General features: G+C 33.8%; 1 protein-coding gene across 1 annotated transcript in view; it reads right to left on the reverse strand.

Annotated features, from left to right (window-relative positions):
- The window catches only part of Gcn2 (eukaryotic translation initiation factor 2 alpha kinase Gcn2), a 70,294-nt gene that overhangs the window by 39,049 nt on the left and 4,871 nt on the right, over positions 1-26,374 (reverse strand). Inside the window, exon 2 of the mRNA XM_017904088.1 lies at positions 2,447-2,616. Within this exon, the coding sequence (XP_017759577.1) occupies positions 2,447-2,616 (170 nt within the window). The remainder of the gene's footprint in view (positions 1-2,446; positions 2,617-26,374) is intronic.

Genomic DNA, 26,374 nt, shown 5'->3' on the forward strand with positions numbered 1-26,374 from the left:
TGAATTAGACGAAGAATTTAACAAAGGTATTTGTTTAAATAATAATTAAAAAATTAACATAAATTTTTTTGTAACAGCAATTTTCATATAAATTCATATGCAAGAATTATTAATATCACGAATAGTAATCATTAAATGCACAGTCTTCTCTGTACATAAAGTAATATTCAGGCACATGGAAAACATTATCTACCTAATGCATTACAATTATTATGTAAATAATGTAAATAGTTTAATAGTAACGCCTATATAAGCAATAGTATCGAAGAATATTTTAATGAAAAATCATAAAAGTTTTATAATGATAATATAAATAAATACGTTACTGATTATATAACGTAATAATTAATTTTAGTAATTAATCATTAATTTAATTAATTATGATATAATATAACATATTTTTTCATAACAACTAATAACATGTTTCAAATATATTAAATAGTAATTAATACATTATGAGAAGATTTAAGTCTGTGTACTTTTTAATGCAACAAATGATGAATGAAAAGCAACAGCAACTATTATTCTGTAATAACATATATAATAGTAAAATACAATAGTTCTTTAAATTAATTTATACTTTCCTTTAATAATAATTAACATAATTATTTTAAAAATGTTATCAATTTTATATAAAAAAAGAGGTGCTACTGACCCTATAACAAAGAAGCCTTCAAATGCAAAAGCTTAATTCTATTTAAAAATAATAAGCAACTGTGTTGTAGCAAATTCAGCTTTTCTTAACGTGGCTTTCAATAACTAAGTATTAAACAAAATTTATGGAACACTATTGTAGAGACTTGGGTGATGGTAAATAATACTAACTATTTATTAGTAATAAGAATAATAATACAACAGACAATGTGTGGTGACAATTAAGCCTACGAATATAGATATATCAACTACAATTACAACTACAACTTAAGTTACAACACGATTCGACAACACAATTACAACTCAGCCCGTTACAACTAAAATACAACTAAATAACTAACAACTTTGCTCTGATCACTCTTCCCAAGAACTCATCCTAAAAGTTCTTCCTCCAAAACTCTACACAAGAATTGTTCGTTAAAGACTTTTGCCTTCTTTTATATCTTCCCCAAAAATCTTTCCCAACATGACCAAATATGGTCATGCTAAGGGCCTGACGCATCGCCGGGGTTTTTCCGACCGACCTGGCCCTCGAACCCTCGGCGACCTTCCAAACTAAAGTCACCTATACATGAGGTGGAAATCCTGCGATACTACACTATTTTCATGCTAATTTCAAATCTTTAAAAAAAAGACATTTCATATATACCAATATAATTGTTGCGTCTCAAATATTGCAATTCTCACGGTGGGAGTTTCGCGGGGTTGTAAGGCCCATTTACGCGAAAGCGATAATGTTGCTGGGATGCAGCCTACTCTAAATTAACAGAGCTAGACTTGGTTAGGGGTGAACTAAAGAGTTCTGATGTGTGACTGTCTCTCGCACTGAGTTGATCGTTGTAGGCCTGTTTTGACTATCTGGTCGTGATGCTTGTTTTGTCTTCTTGGGATTTTTAAGAGAACTATCTCGTGACTGCTGTCTCAATGGTTTTATAAGTTTTGTATGTCTACTGTTTGTTTGATGTGAAATGTAAGTAGTGGGTGTGTGTCTTCCTATTGGTTGTGAATAATATTAGGGGTGTGTTTTAGCTTCGACGTCTTTCGGTGGTGGTGGATGTTTAAATAATTTGGGTCCTTATGCTTATCGTCTTAAGGGTGATTTATTGACCCTTGCTAAGGTTCACCCAAGTAGTGACCAGATGATAACGAATGTACACGAGTCAAGTAACGCTGGCAAAAGGGCATAAAACAGTCCCCCATTTAACTTGGGATGTGCGGTCCTAGGGTCGCAACAATAATAAATGTAATAAAATGTTATCAAATTTAAAAAAATGGTTATTACCAAATATAGAAATTTTTGTTTACTCCGTACAACTAAAATATAGATTATGTTTTTCTTTTCATTACAAATTATAGTAACAATATAATAAATATATAAATTCAAATTATAATATTAATAATATTATAATATAATATAAATTCAAATTATAATAAGAGAAATATATACAAAGTAGCATTATGAACACCATCAATGAAATTTGAAAAAATTTGCATTTAACTTTAGATCTGCATCCTCATAGTGCTAGTCATACTTGATAAATGCAAGTGTCGTTCTAGGATTAAGAAGATAGAATATATTGAAATTAAGAAAAAGTAATGGAAAATCTGATAAAAAAGATGGAGGCTATACACCTTAAAAAAAAAAAAAAATAAAAAACAGAAGGGAAACAAATCTGCTCCTTAGTATAATTCTGTGTTTGCATACCCAAAAGTAAATCATCTCAAGATATCTACTTGTATCATCACAAAAAGCATTAAATAAAAGAATTAATACGATCAAAAATGCACTTACTCGTCGGGATATTTATCGCTACACGTTACATGTAAATCAATCTGTGCGTATACTTTAGCTGGTCCTGACATGCCTTTCTGAGGCATCAAAGTAATCAAAATGTCCAACGGTCGCCATTTTCGTCTATTTTTCTCAACACGTAAGTCGCGAAGTTCGTCTCCAAAGATACTCTGAAAAAGAAACGGAAACAATATATATCACAATACTTTGAAAACTCAATCTACTATGATAAAGATTTACATCCTGTTGTATTCATCACTTATATTACAAAAATATAACATTTTAACCTTTTAGATACGGCGTGCTCGTTCGCCATTCTGTCTCAGTACGACAAGAAATGTGGTTTGGGCGAAATAAATGAAAAATAAAGCAAAAAAACGTATAATACTGTCCAAAATTATGATATCCACAGAAGCCACTATGGTGACGTACCGTTCAAATTATGATATCCACAGAAGCCATTATGGTGACGTACCGTTCAAATTAATAATTTTCACGGAAGTCACTATAATGGCGGTGTAATGGTACACTATAAAGTAACTAAAAATCACTATACTATAAATACCGTACCTACAAGATTAAGAATATCATAAATCAGTGCATTTAAATGTTTTTTTTTTACGATCTTTTTTTGCAATAATCAAATAATCTGCGAACTTCTGCCTCCACTGTCTTTTATACTATATACTTTTCATTTCAAATTCATCTTTTTGTAGGACATACTCATTTCCTTGCAAATCAAATTCATCCTTTTACGGATGAAATTTACCTTTGATTGGTTTTATGAGACTCCACGAGACTCGGGAACTGTGTGATCTTATTAATCAAACAAGTAAAGGTCAAATTTTATTATTTCTACCACCATACTTTCCTATAATGTACTGTGACCGTACTGAAGAAGTTTCGCCTTAACAAGCCCTATTTAGTTATGAATAGAAAAATATAGCATCCCACCTAAAAAAATTTTTTACTCCATGTGATGTCTCCCTTTACATTTATTATGAATAGAATTCATTATTAGTTATGAATAGAAAAATATAGCATTTTTCCTAAAAAAAAAAAAAAAAAAATTTTTACACCATGTGATGTCTTCCTTTATACCAAACAATTCTCGTAGAACATTTCTTTAATATCTTAGTTTCTCTTGAGATATCCAAGAAAGTCCAGACAAAACACCCACACCGTATATTACAATAGTATCAAATATAGTATTTCGAGAACCAGTGTTTCACAATTTCCCAACCTGATTAACTCCTTATATACTACGAATTAATAATAAAAAATCGTACACTGCAGAAAAGTTTAATTCTAGCTGGTTAACCCATTCGAGACGACGATTTTTTCGAACACGGTCCCCAGGAGCGAAATTTTTTTTTCTTTATATTGTTCATTTTTAATAAAAAATACTTGTTTACTATGGAAATCGCCCAATTCGTAAGTGAATTCGCATAAATAAGACGATTGCACACCGTGTGTGCAGCTCGCTCCTTAGAAAATATTTATTGCGAGGAGCGGATTGTACACCATGTGTGCAATGTAAGGTAAAATAAAAATACATCATTAAAATTGATAAACATTTATTTCAAAAATAGTTAGATAATATAAAATCGTTATTTTGCTTTCAATAACGAAGAACAGAATATAATGCAAAGACAATTTTTAAGAAATAGTAAAAAGTCAAAAAAATAAGTTGAATAATGAAGAAAATAATATAAACGAGAAATGAATTTTTAAAAAAATGTCTAAAGGTAATAAAGTAATGTAACTCGCTAATGAAAAAGAAAATATAATTTGTTAATACATTTTTAGGAAATAGTACACTGATAATTCAAACAAAATGTTTTGTTTTTTTTTGGTACGCAACAAAACCAATGCCAATTTTTGTTTTCCTATACTTTACAGATACTATTAATTCAAAAAAAAGTCTTATCACGACGACTACTTTACTCAGAATAACTGATAAATGCTCATTATTATTATCGCACACACGGTGTGCAACCGGTCTTATAGCCTCGGAAATCAATTGCAAACACGGTGTGCAATCGGTCTCGAATGGGTTAAAGCATATTTATTTCATTTACATTAAAATTATACAAATGTTTAGAATTTATATGAATTTTATTCATGTCAAGGCTTGTTAAGTATAATTTCACTCGCATGACAAAAGTGACTCATCTTTGTGCGATTCAGTATAAAAAACTGATGAGTTAGGCTCATCATTATAGTGCAAGGGATTAATCTAACAGTCTCAAACCGTTTATTAATCTTCGGAATACAGAGTGGCGTACAGGTGTACTCTAAACATCATTAATATGTATGTAGTAATGGAACGAGTACGGCTCTGAATGTTAAGTGTTTGGAACATAGGACGAAAGTGACTGCGTGCAAGAGATTCGATTGTAAGGGAAATTTATGAGTCGAGTGTGAGAAACGAGCGAAAGTTTACGAATGCGTCCTGAGTGTTTAAAGTACCTGGTCTATCGAGGTGCGTGAAAAATGCGTGATTGAGGAAGAAAGCCGAATATGAAAGAAGACACAATGTAAGGTTGAATAGGGATACAGTCAAGTCTCCTATAACGTGGTGTTCTTATAACGCGATTTTCATATAACGCGATGCGAAAATTGGGGAGTTCTCCTATAACACGGTCTCCTTATAACGCGTTTTTCGTGCAAGAACATTCCGGCAGCTCAAATAGCTTGAAAAATTTATCTATGGCAGCACTTATTCGATGTGTTCAATTTTTGTGATCCTTCAACGATGCACAGTGCAAAATTTAAAAGAGAATTTCAAAACTACTTGACTCCATATAAAGAGGTTTTGGAAGAACTACCAAATAAAGGTACATTTGAAAACCAAGAAAAAAATTTGCAAAATGAGAAGGACTTTCGGACAATCAGAAAAAAAAAGAGTTAGACTGCAAATATTTGACAGAGATGATAAATAATAAAACAATCTAATTGTGGTATTCTCAATGTCTGAACTACATGATAAGAATGTCTGAATTCTAATCAGACTGAAGTGGTTTTATAAGAGTGTTTAAGAATAAAACATTTGTTTCGGAAATAAATATAAATAAGAAGAAATATGGAATAACAATGATGGATAAGAGAACTTATGATAGAATATATTTTAATAAGGGTTTTGATAGACACCCAAAAGATGATTATATAAAACAAAGTAATAAATCGTTCAATTTTAACATGTTAGAATCCTATTTTAAATTAGGATATGTCACTAATATGTATCGAATTAGGTTTTTTGTTGCAAACAATTTTTTTACTTTAAAATTTTATTATATGAATAATGTATTATATTCGACAAACCTAAATTCAAATATGTAAAAATCTACATATTCATTGCCATTTCTATTATAAAATTTTATTTATTAATCGTATCAATCGTAACTTAATACTTTGAGAATGCAGTTTTTATATAGGTCTGATTTATGTACAATTTATTTATTTTTGAGAATCTTATAAGTTTCTATATAACGTGGTAGAGGTTTCCATGTAACGCGGTATAAATTAACCCTTTGTACTATAATTGTTCTCCTAGTTTCTTCTCGGACTAATGTAATATTTAATTTTGATATCACACGTTTGGTATGAAGTAATTGCTCGCAGTTATTTAAAGATTAATGCTTTATTAACAAAACGATTGCTCATAAAGAATGTATAATATCAAAATACGAATATTTAGTTCATTGTTATTTATATTTTTTTAAAGTATGGTACTTTTTAAAACAATCTACATGTTTTCCTACGTGTAAAAATGGCTTTCTGTCGCAAATTTCGCAAAAGTAGACTGTTGTTCACCTTCCATCTTTTATTTTTCGATTTGAACATCCTAGACAGTCATGTTTGCCTTGAGGATCTGCCATTAGTAAATGTAATTTACCATCTAATCGATTTTCGTGATCTAATGTCGAGGGTCTTCCCCGACATTCCACGCCTTGTCGAAAATTTTTCGATTCAATGCGATTGCGTTTGAACATTTTATAAGGAACGCTAATATTGTTATGCTGAGAAGTGTATAATATAAGACTTTTATGTACCTACACATAATTTCAAAGCATTTTATAAATGAAACTGTTTTTCACTAATCTGTTTCATTAACTGTATGAAATAACACGTCAGAGGCAACTTAACTCTTTGCACTCGAGAGGCGACTCTCAGTCACCATTTAATCAGATTCTAAAGATCTGAAGGTGGAGGACGATTGGGATCGAGTGAAAATAACACTACGTTGCCTTAGTAGGACTTTATTATGTGCGGGGGGGCCAGATGCGGAAAACGCGAAGACAAGTTTTGGGAAGACCCGTATCGTTGGAGAGGCATAAACAAACTGAACTCCTTTTCGCCGCTCATTAGGCGTCGAAGCGGTCCGCGCGTCCGCGAGTCATGGAGCCCTGGTCGTAAAGACAAACCAGGCCCCCATTGACCCGGAACCCTCGATGTCTCAAAGGAGTCGAAAATATTTACAAGGAACTTTCGTTCTCCGCATTTGGGATGTGTCCCTACAGATCGTTATTAATTAATATCTCGAATTTAAAATTGCCCAACGATACGTGGAATATCGAGGTAAAATAATTCTACGTCTTACTGTTAATTTGCACTTATTATTTACCGTTTTGAAAATATCATCGACCTTATGACAGAAAGTCTTCGAATTACTGTGTTTCTGTAACGAAAATATCGCCGAGTGCAAAGGGTTAAGATTTTTAACCCTTTCACTATGGTGGGCGTCGTCGTGAAGTCCCTCCCGTAGAACGAAGTGTCGTGTCAAATGTGGAAATATTGCGCGCGCGCAGTCTTTAGCATTCGGGACCGTCTTTTTTAAAAAAAAAAAAAAAAAAAAAAAAAAAAAAAAAAAAACCCAAAAACCCACCATCGCAATGGCGTTTGCCATTCTTTGCGAAGAGAGTTAAGCGGAACGGGAGCACTTGTCTTAATTTTTGGCTGAATTTTTGTGGCCGATGACTATAGTCACTCGTAGTAGCGAAAGGGTTAATGAAAAATAGTTTTGTCACGCCAGAGTGCATCTGACTCATAGTGCAAGGGTTAATCTGATTTGTCTTATTACTATGTTTATCATAAGGTGGTTTACATAAAACGCATTTCCTCATTTCAATTAATTCTGATTTTCTTATAACATGGTTTCCATATTACGCGGTACGAATTAATCAGTTCATAGGAGACTTGACTGTACAAGAATGCGAGTAGGTCAGTTTTGTTAGTGGTGGTTGAAATTTAATAACAATAAGAACAATTCTTTATTTAATTAGAAAGATTATAAAACACAAATATAACGTTTAAATATAATTAATTTCTCACAATTACTCTATGACACGACTTCTCACTATTATAACTCAATTGCAACTAACGTATCCGAAATCACTCTCTTTTTTCTTTCTTCTTCATACATTCCATTGACATACACAATTCACACACACCTCAATCATTACACGCATACTCATTTATCATAATAACCTGAATTCATTACATACTGGAATCCCATGCATACTTGTTCCACTCATCCCAACATATATATGTGGGATTGGAATAAGGACGGCCCTGGAAGAGTAGCAGGTGTGTCTGGACCCAGAACGAAAGAGACCGCGCGCAAGAGGATCGATTTCAATGAATGTTAGGTTAGAGTAAAAGATTAGATATGCGTGCAGAGTGTTTGAAGGTACCGCGCCCTCCGAGGTTGCGTAGGAAAGGAGTATGATTGCAAAGGAAAGCCTGGGTATGGAAAAGGACAGAGTGAATGCTTAAATAAGGGTGCCAGGGCGCGGGCAAGAGGAGTCCAGTCCTTCACGGTCCTCCAAATAGTGTGTAAGCAGTAAGCAGTAAGCAGTAAGCAGTAAGTAGTTTCGTAGCCAATAAGTATAAGTTTATTGTATCTTAAGAAGCAGTAAAACAACGTTACTTTAGCCAATCCACACACCCCGATCCTACGTATATACTTAAAAATCTATGTAACCACTACTGCAAGTTTAAGGTTAGAAGTCTGTCAGTCATAGTACTAAAGTTCAATTGAGTGTGAGTGTAAAAAAGTCTAAAAGTTATCAGTTGCGAGTCGCAAAAAGCAGTCTAAAAGTTATCAGTTGCGAGTCATAAAAAGCAGTCTTTGTAAAACAGTTGTCAGAGCGTGAGAATAAAAGGTCGAGTGAGTTCGTGGTCAGTCGTGCATAGTTACTATTCTATTTTATTAATCCAAATTCTGTTAATAACGCTTATTGTGTTCCATTAAACATTACAATATTATTCTAGTCGATATCTTCAAGTAAGATCTTAAATATACGTATATAATTGTAGATATACAGAACATGCATTTTCTACATCATGTAATTATATAAATCTGTTTTCTATTTCTACATCATGTAATTATATAAATCTTTTAAGTCTTCAAACATGCAAATAAATTGAGCGTTACATAAAGTAATGGAAATTTCTGAAACAATAAAATGTAAAATAACGTTTAAGTATTAACTATAGGTATTTTAGTAAATAATATTCAAAATTTGTACTGTTAAAAATTATAATGTTGAATTCTGAACAAAATTTTTGTTTTCTGCGCATTAGTTTTAATTTGACTTGCATAACTCTTTGTATTAACTGCAGACAATAAATTTGTACTTCAGTATAATGTTATATACAGGGTGGACCATAACACATGACCACCTCGATTATTTTCATATTGCATTAACTATTAGAGACAATCAAAATTATTTTGTCGTAAATTGTTGGATGTGGAAGAATGACGAGGAGATGACATTTGAATTTTGGTAAATTAATTGTATTGCCCTTGACAGAAGAAATCAACTTACTAAAACAATGTTACAAAACATTTGTCAAGCTGTAATTAATACTTATATGAGCGATAGGTTTTGTATTTCCTCTATGTAATGATTATTTATATTTTTGTGTTCTTTCTGTAGTAAATCAGATTGCTATAGAAAACTGTTTTCTTTGTATTGTATTCTTATTATTTTGTAAGAAATATATACTAGTATAAGAAAGCGTAAAAAATAAATTTTTTTATTAAGAAATTTTATTTAATGTTTTCATAGGCGAAAAATGAATACAAAATAAAAAATAGATTGAAGAAAAAAAAATCATAGAGACGGGAATTGAATGACGGACCTGCATCATAGGAATTTTCGGGTGTCGCTATTAGGTCACAACGCCACTTGATAACTAGTGGGAATAAATCTGTAGTTACAGAAGTAATAAAACTTTAATCGTAAATATCTTAAAAACTATTGAGTAGTTGCCTCTATAATGATATATATCCTTGAACTGCATGATGAAATCTACAGACCTGCAAAGTTTCAACTAAATCGGTGACCCGAAGGACTTGTACTCTCCTTGTAAGAACGAAAACGATGAACGTGGCTACGTTAAATGGTCCATCCTGTACATTTGTGTTTTGTCTAACTTATTTATAAACACGACGAATAATAGTTAAGAATTAATATTTAACCCTCTGTACTATCTTGACGAGCTTGTCATGAATTTCTTACATCAAAGTGGAGAAACCAACTACACTCGACATAGGAATAAAATTATACGTAACATGACTTAGAACAAGTAAACCTTACAGGAAAAACCTAAAATCTTTTATAATTTTATCGTGAATGAAATAGAGGCATAGCGACTGATTAAAATTAAATGCTCCTCGGATACATAAGTTTTTAAATTTAAGCCGTAATGTAAAGTCAGCTACGTGATCATCATCAAATACGATCTTCATTGTTTAATGATTATCTATTATTTTAATAATAACCATCATTAATTTGATAGTTGACATCATACCGAATACATCTTTGCATAACTCAGACGTTGCGGTATATGGATGCCAATAAAGTATCATAAGTAGCCATGAAGATGATTCTTCTTCGACACTTTTGCCACTGCTGACGCATATGCTGAATTCCGACAATTGTTTCAATTGCTTCAACTGTTGATGCAACTGTTGCGTTTCTGTTTTTATCGAGTATTCTTTGAATTCATATCACTAATACACAGTTCACCTAAAAGAGATCACCTAAGTATCTTTCTTATTAATTGCTGTATACACTTTATCGCTTATGAGGTCATCGAATTTGTTCTTTTCACTCCATTCGAATACTGACAACTTTGAAATCTCGTGTAAAAATGACTTTGAATGAAAATTCTTTCCATGGTTAAGTTTGTCCTTTGAAATAGTGCAAGTTTAACTGGAAACATTTTTTCAGAGAACAGCTAATAAGAAAGATATTTAGGTGACCTATAGTCAAGTTGAACTCGTCCCAATAAAAATAAAAAAAATATAGGATTAAAAAAATTACTATTAGGACTAAAAAAATTTACTATTAAAAAAATTAATTTGACTTCAAGATCTGTTCCACTGCACTATCCATAGGAAAAATATTTATATTGCGTAACACCTGCCTTTAAATACTATAATTTTTGTAAAAATATTTTTTGGTTTACTTGAATCCTCTACGAGATGTTTCACCGTTTCCAATTCGAACAAACACTAAAAAATAATTATTTAATACAAAAACAAAAATAATTGTTTAATATTTTACAGTTTCTTTTTTTTTATTTTTCACAGTCAGAAATACTAAAAAAAAATTATTTAATACAAAAATAATTATTTAATATTTTACAGTTTCTTTTTTTTATTTTTCACAGTCAGAAATACTAAAAAAAAATTATTTAATACAAAAACGAAAATAATTATTTAATATTTTATAGTTTCTTTTTTTTATTTTCATGTTCCGGTTGAACCATGTAACGTGATTTTAGTTCGATTTGTATTAGAGAAACGATAAATAATTATTTCGTCGTAAACCGTAGAATATTAAAGAAGGAAAACAAGATAACGATATTTAATGTTTATTAAATTAATTGTGTTACTAAAGAGAGAAAAAATCGACATACTGAAAAGGAAAACAATAAAAATAGTAAAAGTGGCCCACTTTGTGTATCTCGATAAGGTAAATTTCGATTAATTGTCGAAAAAAATACATTACTTCAGAATGCACCTGATAAATCATCAGAATTATCAAAATACACTTCCAAAGCAATACTGCTTATGCAAAATAACCACATATGGTATGACAGTCATTCAGTTGTTATCGCAGAACAACGCGCTAATTGTTATTTTTGTCATTCGTGAAATTGTTTGATATTTCTTCTCTTTAAATAGTTCGAATTCTATATCGATAAGTTGATACGAATGTATAAACAAATGCATATTTTTATATGCAAATGTGATATATTTCTCTGATTTAATTAGTATTAAATTCAGATATAACCATTACAATTTACACTAGCATTAGCCTTAATTAATATGCTTCAAGCTAGAACACATTTAACTAGAAAATTATATATAATTTATTTGAAAACATTATCTTTTCTGGAAGTACAAATTTACTTTCTACATATATACTTACAATACATTAACCCTTTGCACTCGAGAGGTGAGCTTCAGTCACCATTTGATAAAATTCCGAAGATCAATATTAATTAATATGTCAAATTTAAGATAATGTAACGGTGTGCGAGGTATCGAAATCAAATAATTCTACGTGTCAATTATTATACTATTTCTTATTTATTGCTGAAAAAAATATCGCCAGCTTCATAGTAGAAAATCTTCGAACTCCTACTCTTCTTTAGCAAAAAAATCGTCGAGTGCAATGGGTTAATACTTTATAGTTTTTATAAAATTTGGATTTATTTTGTTCCATTTTGTTATCAGTATATTTTCAAGTATTTTTTTTGATAGATAATCTCTATATCGTTTTATCTAGGTCGTTTTAATTCTCCTCACAAATGCTCTATCGCGTTTAGGTTAGGAAACTAAAATGGCGTATTTAAGGATTGTGGTACATTACAAAGAATTCATTGTTTTGTAACTCCAGCAAAATGTTCGACGTTATTATCTCATTGGAAGCAAATATTATCTTTTAGTCCCAACATTTCTGTATGTTTTTAAATTCCGTTTTAATATAAAATCCGATCCATTGCATCATCAATGAAATGTACACGCGACCTTTACATGAGCCGTTTTCAAGAACTAATATAAACACGCTAAACTGAAATATTTGAAACAATAGTGATTTGTATAGAAGAAAAAAATTCTAGAGATTATATCATTAAAATTACATAATTCTGCGATATATATAGTATTCACGATGCACTTATTAAAAACATCTAGGTTAATCACATAAATATTCGAAAGCAATGTATAATATTAGCCAGTAAAACAGTATTCGTTAAAATATAATAAGTTTTAGTATAATTTCGATTTCTTTGTTTTAACCAATGATAGCCTTAAGACAGTTTTCCACAGAACTCACTAGCGCCACCACGAGTCATATTTCTAATAAATATATTATAAATATTTGAATTATTTTCTAACTTTATTAATACAATCTTGAGATTACCTCTTTACTAGATGGATAATATCGTTTTGAACATTTCGATTTTAGCGTATACATTCACTTAAAAGTAACAAAATCTAAGCGTTCGAATACTTTTATGTCCGAGTTTACTTATTCATTATCTATTCTAGAGGCTGCCAAGCAACGCCAAACCATTATGGAACCACCACCATATTTTGTTCTTGTTAATAAATTTTCTTTATTCATTTCATACCCAGATTTCCTCCATTTTCCTTTTTACCAGACGAATTAAAAATTTCATATTAATATTCGTCGCTAAAATTGCGTAATTTATTTATATAAATTTTAATGGCTAAATCAGAATTTGACATTAATTAAATTAGCAAAATATATTATACTCATGAAATGGGCCGATATCTTTGTGACTATTTATTTTACAGTATTTAGAGACGTAGATAGTCGAAGATAGTCGAAGATAGTCGTTCATCACATGATATATATATATAACGTTTCTTATCAATATTGATATCAATTAATAGATGAAAATATCAGCAGAGTGTATTATTATGTACATATATCATCGTTTCATTATACACAAATCTATAAATACAGAACATTAGACTAATCAGTTTGATCATAACATTTCTTGTACAAAGTCTCCTTTATAATTTGTGTCTTGAACGCATACGTTATCACGGACGTGTATACACGTATACAATAAATTCTATGTAGTAGTAAGAATAAAATTTTGCTAATATATCGGAAACCAAAGCCAACCCAACAATATCGTGAAGGAAAAAGTTGTTTAAAGTTTGGTCCTTTCTAACATATCTCGAGGTTATCAAAATCGGAAAGGGCCTAGTGAATCTAGAACTGTACCCAGCAATAATTCATTTACTATATTTAAAAATGTCTCAAGTAAGAAAAAGTAGACAGCAGTTAGTATAGAAACGAATTGAAAATGTAGGCGTTCCGTGTATTTGCAACGAAACTGATGAAGCGGAAGAAAAGTATAAGTTCACCTTCTCTTAAGAGCGAGATAGTTCGAAATTTTGAAAAAATCGACTCTTTTTTGTCTTAAATAATAGTCTGAAGTTTAGAAATACGAATGGTTTCAGCCTTTAAACCAACCTATTTTTGGATGTAAGAAAGTCAAAACCGATTTGCGATCTTGTATGCCATAACGCGTTGGTATATATCTATATATAACGACTTAACGTGACAGCTATCAGCGTGGAACCGATTTTGTAGGTCGTAACATCAGAAAAGTCGAGGAGTCGACATTATATATGTCTTTCTTTTGGTTTGCTTTGGCTGGACTGACCCAAAATTAAAACGGAATTTTAATAATACTATTTAAACAAAACAAAAGTTAGTTTAACTGCGAGAAAAATTTATTTAGTGCCGTTACAAACGCAAAAATTGCTGTTTATATTACTGCTAATATTTTCAATGAAGGCTTTTCGAGAGTTTTATGAAATATGAACACTATGAATTTAATCATGAGACCAATAACTGCTGTACTATGCATCACAGTCGACGGAAAAATGATTTAAGCATTTTAAACGATCGTTTAAAACGTCTAAAAAATATCGAATCGTCGGTAGATTCAGTCTATCAGCCGTGTAATAGACTAGAGTCGGGGAAGATGGTCATATGTATGAGACAGAAATAACTGATTAGCGAAAAATTAAGAATACATATGAAAAATTTCGTTCCGAAACTAGAAACGCGTTTTTCACGAAACTATGTTTCTAAAAACGGTATGCAAGACATCTAAAAATCTAATCATCCAATTATGAAATTTTGCAGATATCATTAATATAACATTTATAAAGTATCGACGTTAGATTTTTTTTTAATTATTTATTTCTTAAATTATTTACAGTGTTAATAATTTTTAATTATTTACACTAATTTCAATAGTTATTAACAAAAAATTTAAGCTAAATAGGAGACTTCTTTTAATTTTTATGTTGTTTTACATAACCTATAATATGCTGAAACAAATTACAAAAGCTAATATTAATTAAGCAATTACTTTTTCGCCGATGATTCTTTAAATTATCGCTAATTATTGAGCACATGAAACTATCCTGCCCCCTTAACAATTATAATCAATCATAAAGACAGGTTTTACAGGATGGGGTGGAAATGTCACATCTACAAATAGAATTACATCGTATGGTGCAACGAAGAGGGTGAACAAGACACATCGAGATCAAATGGGATAGGACGATGAGGCATTGGCGTGGACGTAAAATCGATATTAGCTATATACCAAGATAAAAAGAGTGACGTAACTTGTCCTAGGACTATGAGGCGTGCTCTTTGCGTTGCAGTATAGCAGAAGATTTTTGGACGAAGGGAAGAAAAGCATAAAATGTAGCGTTTCGTTCGAGGCCTGCTAACGGACTTGTTAATAAGACTATCTAACAGACCCGTGTCTCAGACACGAAATATTGTAGAATCAGGAACTTCTATTTATAGGACGCGGAGGGAGTGACTCATCGAGTCACTTGCAGGTACTCCTAAGCTCCATCTAATGGAGAGTGCGCGAACCATGGGGTCGCCACAACTATATCAACACGTTAAGTGCCTAGCCTGTTTTGCTTGCCGTTCTGTTCAGGCCCAGACTCGACCGTCAAGTGGGCCACTGGCGGCGGCCAAAGTGTTCATAAAACTCGGAGATACTATACCAATTGTTATAACAGGAATTCCCAAACATTATTGCCAATGATGACGGAGAATTTAACACCAAAAGCTAGCACATTTGGTCTTAGTCTGGACTGGCCGGGCCCGAACGGGAAGTCTTGCGCCGATCCCTAGGGACCTTTAACATTTAACGTGTTAAACACGTAAATTTTAAGAAAATCGAAGATGGAACGAAATAAAGTGAACAGAGGGTCCCTTTGGATCGATTTGTGTGTAAAATTGTGAGCTCTGCGTAATATTTATTGCAAAACATGCGATATATTTGTATTATTGTTATTGTTAAAAATTAACCCTTTGCTTTACAATGACGAGTTTAATTCGTCCCAAGTTTTACATGTCAAATCTCACGATTATGTGGGCAACTTTCACCGATGCCAATCGTCTTCCAGCGGGAGAAAGTTTGTCGTTGGATTTCTAGGAAGACATTACCGAGGTTCAGGGTCGATGGACACAGATGGGGATACTTGGACGCCAGGCTCCAGCATCAGGAGCGGAGTTCGACGAAAAGGCTACCTGCACTCGAAGACGAGGCCGGAGAGGGGACACGCTTCTATAAGATTACAGAGGATGCGGCGTTTTGGGGGCATTCGTTTACGGACCAAGAGTGAAAATAAATTTTTAGTTACCATCCAAAACGCTGATTGATTTAATCTTTTACAATTATAAATTACTTATCACGCGATCATAATTATATTTGTCATTTCAATATGTACAAAATTCTAAGAATTTCTAAAACTTTTACCTAATTTACTTGTAGATAAATAAATGCATGGTGGTTAATCAAAATTAAATACCTCTTCAATGTATAATCTTTCATAATTAAACAGAAGTGCAAGGGATTAAATGAATACGTTTCTTATAATTTAATTTTGTATACATTTTGATTATACTTCTTTTCCAATTTTTTTATTAGAATTCTAAGAGGTTACTTAACCCCTTGCACTATAATTTATTTATGAGAAACTATGCATTGTGATATTATTTAATTTTAATTTGCCACTTGTGAGAGGAATCTTTATTTTTTATGGCGTCACCCTGTATCAAGATTTATTTTCACTTTTAGGAAAATTGATAAGCTAGATGGTCCTTCGAAGTTAGGCTGAATAACGCAATGGACTGGTGTTAGAGCCTATGGAAACCTTGCTGGAGAATTCGAAGGGATCCTTTCCCGCAGTCCATCATGTAGCACGCATCACAGAAAACCACGAGCTCCGGTTTATAGTACCATTAAGAAATTTAAAATATAAATAAGGGTAAAAGTTTTTGTTGAATATTATTAACCCCATCTTACCACACGCTATATACATATTTTATTCGCAATACAATTATACAGATTTTTAGGATTTGTGCAAAGTTTGTGCGTGTTAAAATACGTTAAATATAATTTTGTTCTAATGAGAATGTATGATAATTCATCTTTATGGGGTTTAGCATGAAGAACTCATAACGAGTTATAATAGCTTGTAATGGCTTATTATAACACGTTTTACCAATTTTCGATAAGACAAAAAATGGCAATTAACCCCCCAGGAGCGACTACTCAGAATAACTGATAAATGCCCATTGTTATTATTGCACATACGGTGTGCAACCAGTCTTATAGCCTCGGAAATCAATTGCACATACGGTGTGCAATCGGTCTCGAATGGGTTAATATAGGATATTGATAATAATTATCTCAGGGAGAACATATGGATACCTAATTCGAATAAATCGGAAATCGCAGGAAATGTAGCAAGAGGTTAAAAAGAATACCACATGGATTTAACTCGAACAATAATGATTAATATACCTTGGTGAACATTAAATAACAAAGTATAGATTAATTTTTCAACGAAATAAAAACAGTACAAAATATTGGAAGAGTGAGCATTAAAAAGGAATAATGATTTAGATATTCAAAATATAAGAAAAAAAATAGGAGACCATTGTACACGACAAATATATTGTACGTTGAACATTACTTATGTAGAGTTGAGGTGGGTGGGGTCACACACACAGGATTGAATAAATATATATATATTCTCTTACAGCAACATTGGTGATGATTAATTATTATTATGTATTTCAAAGATAACAAATAATAAATAAGGGTAAATATGCAGGTTAGCGGCTTTGCCCTAAACGCGTCTTTTTTCCGGTTTTTTCACAAAAGGCTTTATTTATGCCCCAATAAGAAATCGGGGAGCTAGAAAAAGTTACTAGTTTTTTGACAAAAAAACTAAACTGCATATTTACCCAAATAAGGTAAGAATAATTCTATTCACTAACACTATCTCTCAAACACCCTCTGATAAATATTGCCATGCTGGTGTGATAGCTTCCAAGACTCTTAATGTCAAACCTAACTTCCCCTGTCCGAAATCATCAACATCCTGCCTAGCTTTCATGCCATAGCCAAAAACCAGTTGTATTATCCTAAATAACTAACTTTTCCTTCATAAATATCTTACCTCGCTCTTCTGCTCCATACCCAAAACTAAATATATTATCCTAAAACTAACCTTTCTTCATAAACACCTCATCCCGATTTCCCACGCCACATTCAAAACCAGATGTATTACCTTAACTTCAAAAACTAACTTTTCTCCGATAATCATAAGCATCCTTCTCCACTCTTTTGAACCACACCCCAAAACCTAACGTATAAAAGACGAATAAACTGAAAAATAAAACAGTAATAAGCATTTCCTCAAACCACAGAGTCTCCATTTTGTTCAACTTTTACTCGCGTTATACATTACTACGGTACTGTTGAATGACTAACGATTCGTTGGCCCTTAGTCACTAGAAAGGCCTGACTGATAAACGCAGACCAATTTCAGAGTCCAAAAACAATTGACTCATTCCTACTTTCACTAAGGGCCAATGGTCATCTTCACCCCATCAAAAACTAACTTTATATAAGCACCCACAAAATTTGCGGAAGGTCAGTTTCTGTTTTGTCTTTTCCTCTCCACCGACTTGTATTTTTCCAACGTAGCCTTGCTGTAAAGACCTATTGATACTGTAGCGTCCTACGGTATCGAATCTCTTCGATTTCCAGGAACGCTTATCACGCGTCAAATTAATATTGCGTGACTAGTTGTAATAATAAGGATCCAGAATGTGTGTGGTCAAAAGAGAGTGTTTATTTACAGAAAAGTGTTGAATAGTTATAATGTAGACGTTGAACGGAGTACCGTTTCGAACACGCGTTTGTATGTGTAATTGAGATGTTTTAAGGATCCGTGCCGAAGATGAACTGACTTCTCGATTTTACTCTATGTCCTGTGTCGTCGTGTTCGGTCCGGTGTTTTCTCTAGTTTAGTTCTGACTGGGTAAAATAGATGTTGGTGGTGGAAAGGTAAAGAGTTTTAATTGGACAGAGGGTGTGACATAAGGACCTTTGGCTAAGGAGTAGGAAACTGTCAAGGAGCCGATTTCTGATGGTCAATGACGTGATTTATAAGTGCCGTCCGTCCGTCGCTTGTTGGGTCTGTCACAAGTGGGTCCCATCTGTCGCGTCTGGTACTAGTAAAATTCCTAATTTTGCTTTACCTTTATAAGCTTAATCCGCTAGAACGGCGTTGAGGCACATCTAACCTCCGGAATTGCAGTCGCAGTATAAAATATAAAATAAACCGTTAGGTCTGTTAAAAGTGTAAGCCATAGAATAAAATTATGTTATAAACACGCTCTCCGGGACGGAACAGATACTATGATTCAATAGGTACGAACATTTAATATTTCGACTCTTTCTATCATCCAAACGATTCGATTTAGTTGAACGAACATTCAAACTCGATACTTCATTGTCATCGGGAGTTGTTTGATTTCAACCATCTTTTCCGTGACACTGGCAACTCACTGATCTCTTACAACACTCTGATACTCTCGCTATGACTCTCTATGTTCTTACTATACTCTCTCTGCGACTCTTTTCATACTCCCTCGTTCACGTCCTTGTACTCTTATTTAAACCTAACATTCTCTCTTCTTTCATACGCAGTCTTTCTTTCTCGATCACTCATTTCCTACGCGATCTCGTCCTCGGTAGGTATTTACTTGAAACACTCGGACGCATTCCTAAACTTTGGCTCGTTGCTCGCACTCAACTCCGTCATAAATATTACTTACAATCTATTCTCTCGTATGCGATCACTCGTCCTCTGTCCCAAAGGCTCTTAATCTAAGACTCTGTCCCTTTGCGGACGAACGTATATGTGTTCTGCGGAAGCCATCAGTTTGGCCGAGGAGCGCGTATATGCGTTCGACGAAAACAACTATTAGGGCCGAGGGACGCATAAATGTGTCCCACGTAAACGCGTCGCTATGGCCGAGAAACACAAATATGCGTCTGCTGTTGCGGCCATAGGACCCTCACGTCCCAAGTTAAGTGGTGGACTGCTTTATGTTTTTATTGCCAGCGTCGCTATGAACGAAAATCGCGTTTAACACTTTGACCTCCACGTTGGTCATATATGACCGGCCACGGTCTCTCCTGTGACGTCACGGTGGTCATTGGTGACCGGAGCACCTGAACTACTTACAATTGTAAAAAAGGAATGAAAATTGACAATTAGTCAATTGTCAACCGTTGCCAAGAAGATATAGTAGTCACCCGTGACCGCCAATAAGATAAACGCTCCATTGGGCAAGAATGTTGTCTTATATCACCAATTTATTATTATTTTGCCATTATATGCTTTCAATAATAAAAATACTCTCGTAGCATCCTGAGAAAAACATGTGATTTCAGCGTGGCAGTCAAAGGCTTAAACAAAAATGAGCGCTGGTAGTTTTGAGTGACTATGACGGCAGCGGCTCAGCGCCACAGTACAGTTTACTCAAAACCGCTCCGTTGTCACGGGAAAAGTGGTTGGAGTCAAACAACTCCCGATGATTCGAACTAAGTTGAATTGTTCGGAAGATGCAAAGAGTCGAGATATTTAAATGTTCGTATCTATTGTATCGTAGTATCAATAGGTCTTTACCAGTAGTGCAATTATAATGTACCATAGCGACATATACAACTCGCGAGTAAAGGTTGAACGAAACTCGGTATAGTTTGATGGTATGCTTAAGACTGTTTTATTCTCTAGCTCGGTCAGCTTTTATACATGAGTCGTTTGGGGGTGGTTCCAAAGAGTGGGGAAAGATATTTATGATTATTTGAGATAAGTGAGTTTCGTGATACCTCTGGTTTTAAATGTGATGTGGGAAATGGAGGTAGGGTGTTTGTGATTAGTTTTAAGATAGGATAATTGGAAAATCGAGATGGGATGTTTATGGAGAGGGTTAGTTCTATGATGAGATGTCTGACGGCGTGGGAAATCGGAATGCAGCGTTTGTGAAAAGGGTTAAATTTAGGATAAAAAGTCTATTTTTGGGTATGGCGCCAGATAACTATGCAGGAGGTTGATAATTTCGGGCAGGAGAAGTAAAGTTTGAAAGTAGGATCGTAGGGGGTTTATCACACCGTACGCAATAGGTTAAGCCTTTCGCTGTGAACTGCGCCTTTAGGCGCTCATCCAGAGTCGATCCTCCGAGCAAACAGCGCCTTTAGGCGCCGTGCATTTGTTATCAGTAACTGTCCAATAATGCTCATTAAATCGTTTGTTTTCGACGCGCTAGCAGCATACGCTTCTCGTGTAGAGATTTTTTTACATAATCCAATATAATTTTCCGCGCGGTCGATCTCCCACTGTCATGCCGGCTGGCCAGAGAGCAATTCATTTCTGAGCGTTCCGTAGCGAAAGGGTTAATATTCTTGCAGGGCCGCACTCGTTCTATTCCTACACTTATAAGATGTCTACTTTACGTGCACATTTGCATATTTTTTTTTCATATGACTGGATATTTTCCATGCAAAAATACTAGTTTTCTGATAAGTATTCGTATCTCTCTACTAATTTGTAGAAACTGTAAAAACTGTAGAAACTGTAGAAACTCTATTTGTAGAAGTAGAAGTAACAATCTGTGTAATTTTCAACTCACCATTAAAGATAACGCTAAGCAATAATTCTTTTTCTCAAAGTTGAAACCCTAAGTGTTCTAAAGTCAGGTGCTCGCTTTTCACCCGATATTTAAACGCAGATAAATTGTATCTGCCTGGAGAAAGCAAACAATTTTAAATGGAAACTTTGACAGAAACAAGTATTAAAAAGAAGTATTATTGCAAAGTGCAAAAAATGCAAACTGTAAGTATCAAAAGTAAACCAATAATAAAATTCAATGATTTGTTATATAAATGCGATGTTGGTTGACCAACGGTCCGTTGACTCTAAAACATTGAAAGGACATAACTGATAAAGGCAGGGTAACGTCAGAGTTCGAAACATCTTAATCATTTCTACCTTGACTAAAGGCCAATGGCCATTTTCACCCCTCCAAAAAGTAAAAATATATAAGCGTCTCCGAAAACTGTACGAGGACAGTTCTTATTTTTCTCCGCCGATTCATAGTTATTGTATTTTCCAACGTGCTCTCGTTGCAGAACTCGTATTGTATATAGAAACGTTCCGAAATATATTACGAAAGATTAATCGGTCTATAACGTTCTCAATCCAGGTTCTAACAGCGAAAGTATACTGAACACTCATAACCTAATAGATACTATTTGTTCCGTCCCGGAGAGCATATTTAGAATTTGATTTTATAATTAAGGCTTACACTTTTAACAGACCTAACGGTTTATTTTATATTTTATAATGCGACAGCAATTCCGGTGGTTCGATGTGCCTCAACGCCGTTCTAGTGGATTAAGCTTATAAAGGTAAAGCAAAATTAGGAATTTTACTAGTACCAGACGCGACAGATGGGACCCACTTGTGACAGACCCAACAAGCGACGGACGGACGGCACTTATAAATCACGTCATTGACCATCAGAAATCGGCTCCTTGACAGTTTTCTACTCCTTAGCCAAACGTCCTTATGTCACACCCTCTGTCCAATTAAAACTCTTTACCTTTCCACCACCAACATCTATTTTACCCAATCAGAACTAAACTAGAGAAAACACCGGACCGAACACGACGAGACAGGACATAGAGCAAAATCAAGAAGTCAGTTCGTCTTCGGCACCGATCCTTAAAACGTCTTAATTACACGTACAAACGCGTGTTCGAAACGATACTCCGTTAACGTCTTCATTATAACTCTTCTACACTTTTCTGTAAACAAACACTCTCTTTTGACCACACACTTTCCGGATCCTTATTATTACAACTAGTCACGCAATATTGATTTGGCGCGTGATAAGCGTTCTTGGAAATCGAAGAGATTCGATACCGTAGGACGCTACAGTTATTTTCTCCGTAAGAAGGTGCTCTGAACGTTTTAAAGTTTAGCGCTGATAATTTTGTACAATAGCTCGACTGTTTGTCTGTTCCGTCTTGACTCTTCGAAATCTCAATTCTTTCTCTGATTTAATTTTTGTTAGTCTCTGGTTCCTCGTCTTGGCATGTTCAGGATGCACGCTGATTGGTTATTTCGAGAAGTGTTACATTGCGTACGGGTGACGAGATATCTCGTCTTTAGGAAGTCGAACGTTGTGACCAGGCGACGAGATATATCGTCTTCAGGTTTCTTCGACTCAATCGATGATTTAAGGAATTAAAAATAGATTTTCTTGTTACGTTAAGTCTCATTAACGAAGTATCGCGTATTCTCCTAACAAATGGTTAGCGAAAGAAATACCAAATACGAATTAGAAAAGTGCATATATACATCGTATAAAGTGTTTCTGAATCGCCCAAAAAAGTACGGGCTCTCGTTGCACGAGCAGAGTACTATGCGCCCTTGGCGCGCCTTCTTTTGGTAAAAGTGGGACGATATCTGAGCAGGCGTAAAATCACGAGTTTTGCCTAAAGGTTACGGTCTTTCTTTAGGTACGAAACGTCGGTAGTAATTTCGGTAGTCCTCATCAGAGGAGCTTCGGGAGGACCCTTCGAAATTACCAAGTTTTATAACACGTCTTTGGGTTATTGAGCGTGGACGAAATTAACCCATTTGCACCCAAGCGCGGAATATTCCGCGTGCTACGACTGTCGTCTATCACCAAGCGCGGAATATTCCGCGAGCTACGACTGTCGCCTATCACCGAGTGCGGAATAATCCGCGAGCTGACTTTTTCATTACCAGTTGCTGAATATTCTTCATATGCCACAGATCACGTTTGATCCCCTTTGTGAGCATCTCATCTACATCGGTTCATTATATTCTTAACAAGTTTTACTTTTGTCGCGAAAATCCTTTTATGAGTGCTGAGGTGCTGATACGCGCGCAGTACCTGAACGCGGCACCTTAAATACATCCACGATGCAAATGGGTTAAGATTTAAAAAAATATCTGCTTCATTGCCCTCCAATATTCCTAGATTCCAACTCGAAAATAGCCTTTCTTTACGATCGTGTTATAAACCTTAGAAATACTGACCTCGCGCTCATTTAGGTATGCCAAGGCGGGATACTCCATATGCATCGGGTAACAGTAGAGAATAATTAGAAGCTCATAGAGAGAGTTAGGTGCTGACACCTTGAGGAATATACTCAAGCTAGAGTTATTTGGAGAGGAATAAGTATATTGATTGGAGGAGTGTAGGATGCGTGTATCACGTTGAGGTGTATTGAGATTGAGGTACACTGAAACATTTAATAGAAAAATATACGGAATTGGAAAGAGTCAGTTTGAGAGAGGTTGATATGGTGTCAGAAAGGCCAAATATGTAATGGTGGACAAAAGAAAGTTTAAAATTAGCATTTGTAATTTTTATACTGATTATAATCTAATAAATACAGCGTAACAATGAAAGTAATTATATTTATGGAAAATTCATTGTTGTTGCACAATATAATTCCTTCTTGTAAAATTACGGTGTTCCTTATACTGCCTAACATTTGAACTCCCTTTTGTCCGCCACAGTAAATATTATAAAATGGATTTCAAAAATAGAAAAGAGAAAAGAAAAAAGGAAAACACGAATGGGATGACAACATGGATGGATAAGTGAAGCATAAGAAAGATATTATAAGCCCAATTTCATGGTTGACAGAGCTAAAATTGATTAATAAATACTATAAACGTGGTCATTTAATTCTCCTTCACCAAATTCTTGGTCAACTTGTCTTTGATCTAATTTTTATTATTTTTCAATATTATGGAAATAAAAATTTAGTACAACTTTTTCCTTTGTATATAGGGGCTGACTGGTTTACTTTAATTTCCCAAATGTTTGTAAAAGACTTTAGACATTACATAACCTATTCAGAAATTGAAGGATCATTGACAAGTTCATCCCATTCTTTCATATTCTATCCTTTCAATAAGATGATCCTAAATAAATTCTAATTGTCACGTCTATTCAAAGAAAGATCTAAGCACCCTGGAAAAGCATTTAAAAGGGTGATCAGTAACACCGGTTCCGTGACAAAATGAAAAAATTATGATTCCTTGCGGACCTTAACTCGTATCGAATGTACATCTCGTTACGACTTTTACACTTTACAGTCGTAGGTCAGTCACTCAAGAGTCGTGGATCGGTTATCATTGATCTAAGATAAAGTTAGATAGAAGTGAGTCGTTTCAGTATTCTCACATTGCACTAGAACTACCGACTTATAACTTGAGCCGAAATATTGTACACACGAATAAAAATAATAATTATAATAACACGATGAAAATAATTGGGTATTATATAGGATGTACCAAAATTCACGCAAGACTTGAATTTTGTGCCATTTGTGCGGTAAAGTTTTGCCAACGAGAAAAAGACAGCGTGACAATTGATAGTTCAGGGTTACTAGAAATGGAGCGCTGTACGAAAAAACAACGCGTCTTCCTTGTTGAGCAATATTTACAATTTTTAATTAAAAAACTGTGTTTTCTATCAAAATTACTTCTTGCGTGAATTTTGAGACACCCGATATAATTACATTTCTCAACGTACAACGAGTCATACAAGACATTACGGACAGAAAGTAGATCATATCGTATTTAGAAAAAGATATGAAAAACAAAGAAAAAAGACTAGTAATTAGATATAAAATAATAGTATAGTGGAAGGAAAATACAGAACAGAAATATAGAATCTACTAGGGGAAGGAATGAAGAATATAAACCACGTGTTCAAGGAATGTAGAAGAACAAAAATAGACAGGGAAATTAAACAGGGAAAATAGATAGGGAAATAAAAACAATATTAGACTACTAGGGACAAGGACTGGAAGAATTATGGAGAGCAGAAAGAGAAAAAAGGGAAAAGGAGGAAAGAAAGCACAGCTAACAAAGAGAGTGCAAGTCCTTCGGGTCATTAATTTTAGTTTGTGAATTTATAGAGCAAATTTGTAAATTTATATTTATGATTAGAGCTTATTATTGCCTTAACTACAGGTTTAATTCAAATAGTTATCAAGTGCCGTTATGGCTTAACAGCGACATCCGAAAATTCCTACGCTGGAGGCCTAAGGTTTCGAATCCCGTCCGCAATTAGTAGTTTCCCTTTCAATCTATTTTTTATTGTGTATTTATTTTTCACCCATGAAAACAAATAATTTTAAATAAATTATAAATAAGATTTCTTAATAAAAAATTTATTTTTCATGCTTTCTAAGTATATATTTGTTACAAAATAATAAGGATACTATACAAGAAGAACAGTTTTCTATAGCAATCTTATTTATTACAGTAAAAATACAAAAATATAAATTATCATTATATTCAGGAAATACAAAATACAAAATAAAAAATAGATTGAAAAAAGAAGAATATTAATTATGGGACGAGACTCGAACCCCGGGGCTTTCCCAGTGCAGGAATTTATTCCCAGT

The sequence above is a fragment of the Eufriesea mexicana genome, unplaced genomic scaffold (assembly GCF_001483705.2).
Source record: "Eufriesea mexicana isolate 0111107269 unplaced genomic scaffold, ASM148370v2 scaffold2646, whole genome shotgun sequence".
Taxonomy (NCBI): Eukaryota; Metazoa; Arthropoda; class Insecta; order Hymenoptera; family Apidae; genus Eufriesea; species Eufriesea mexicana.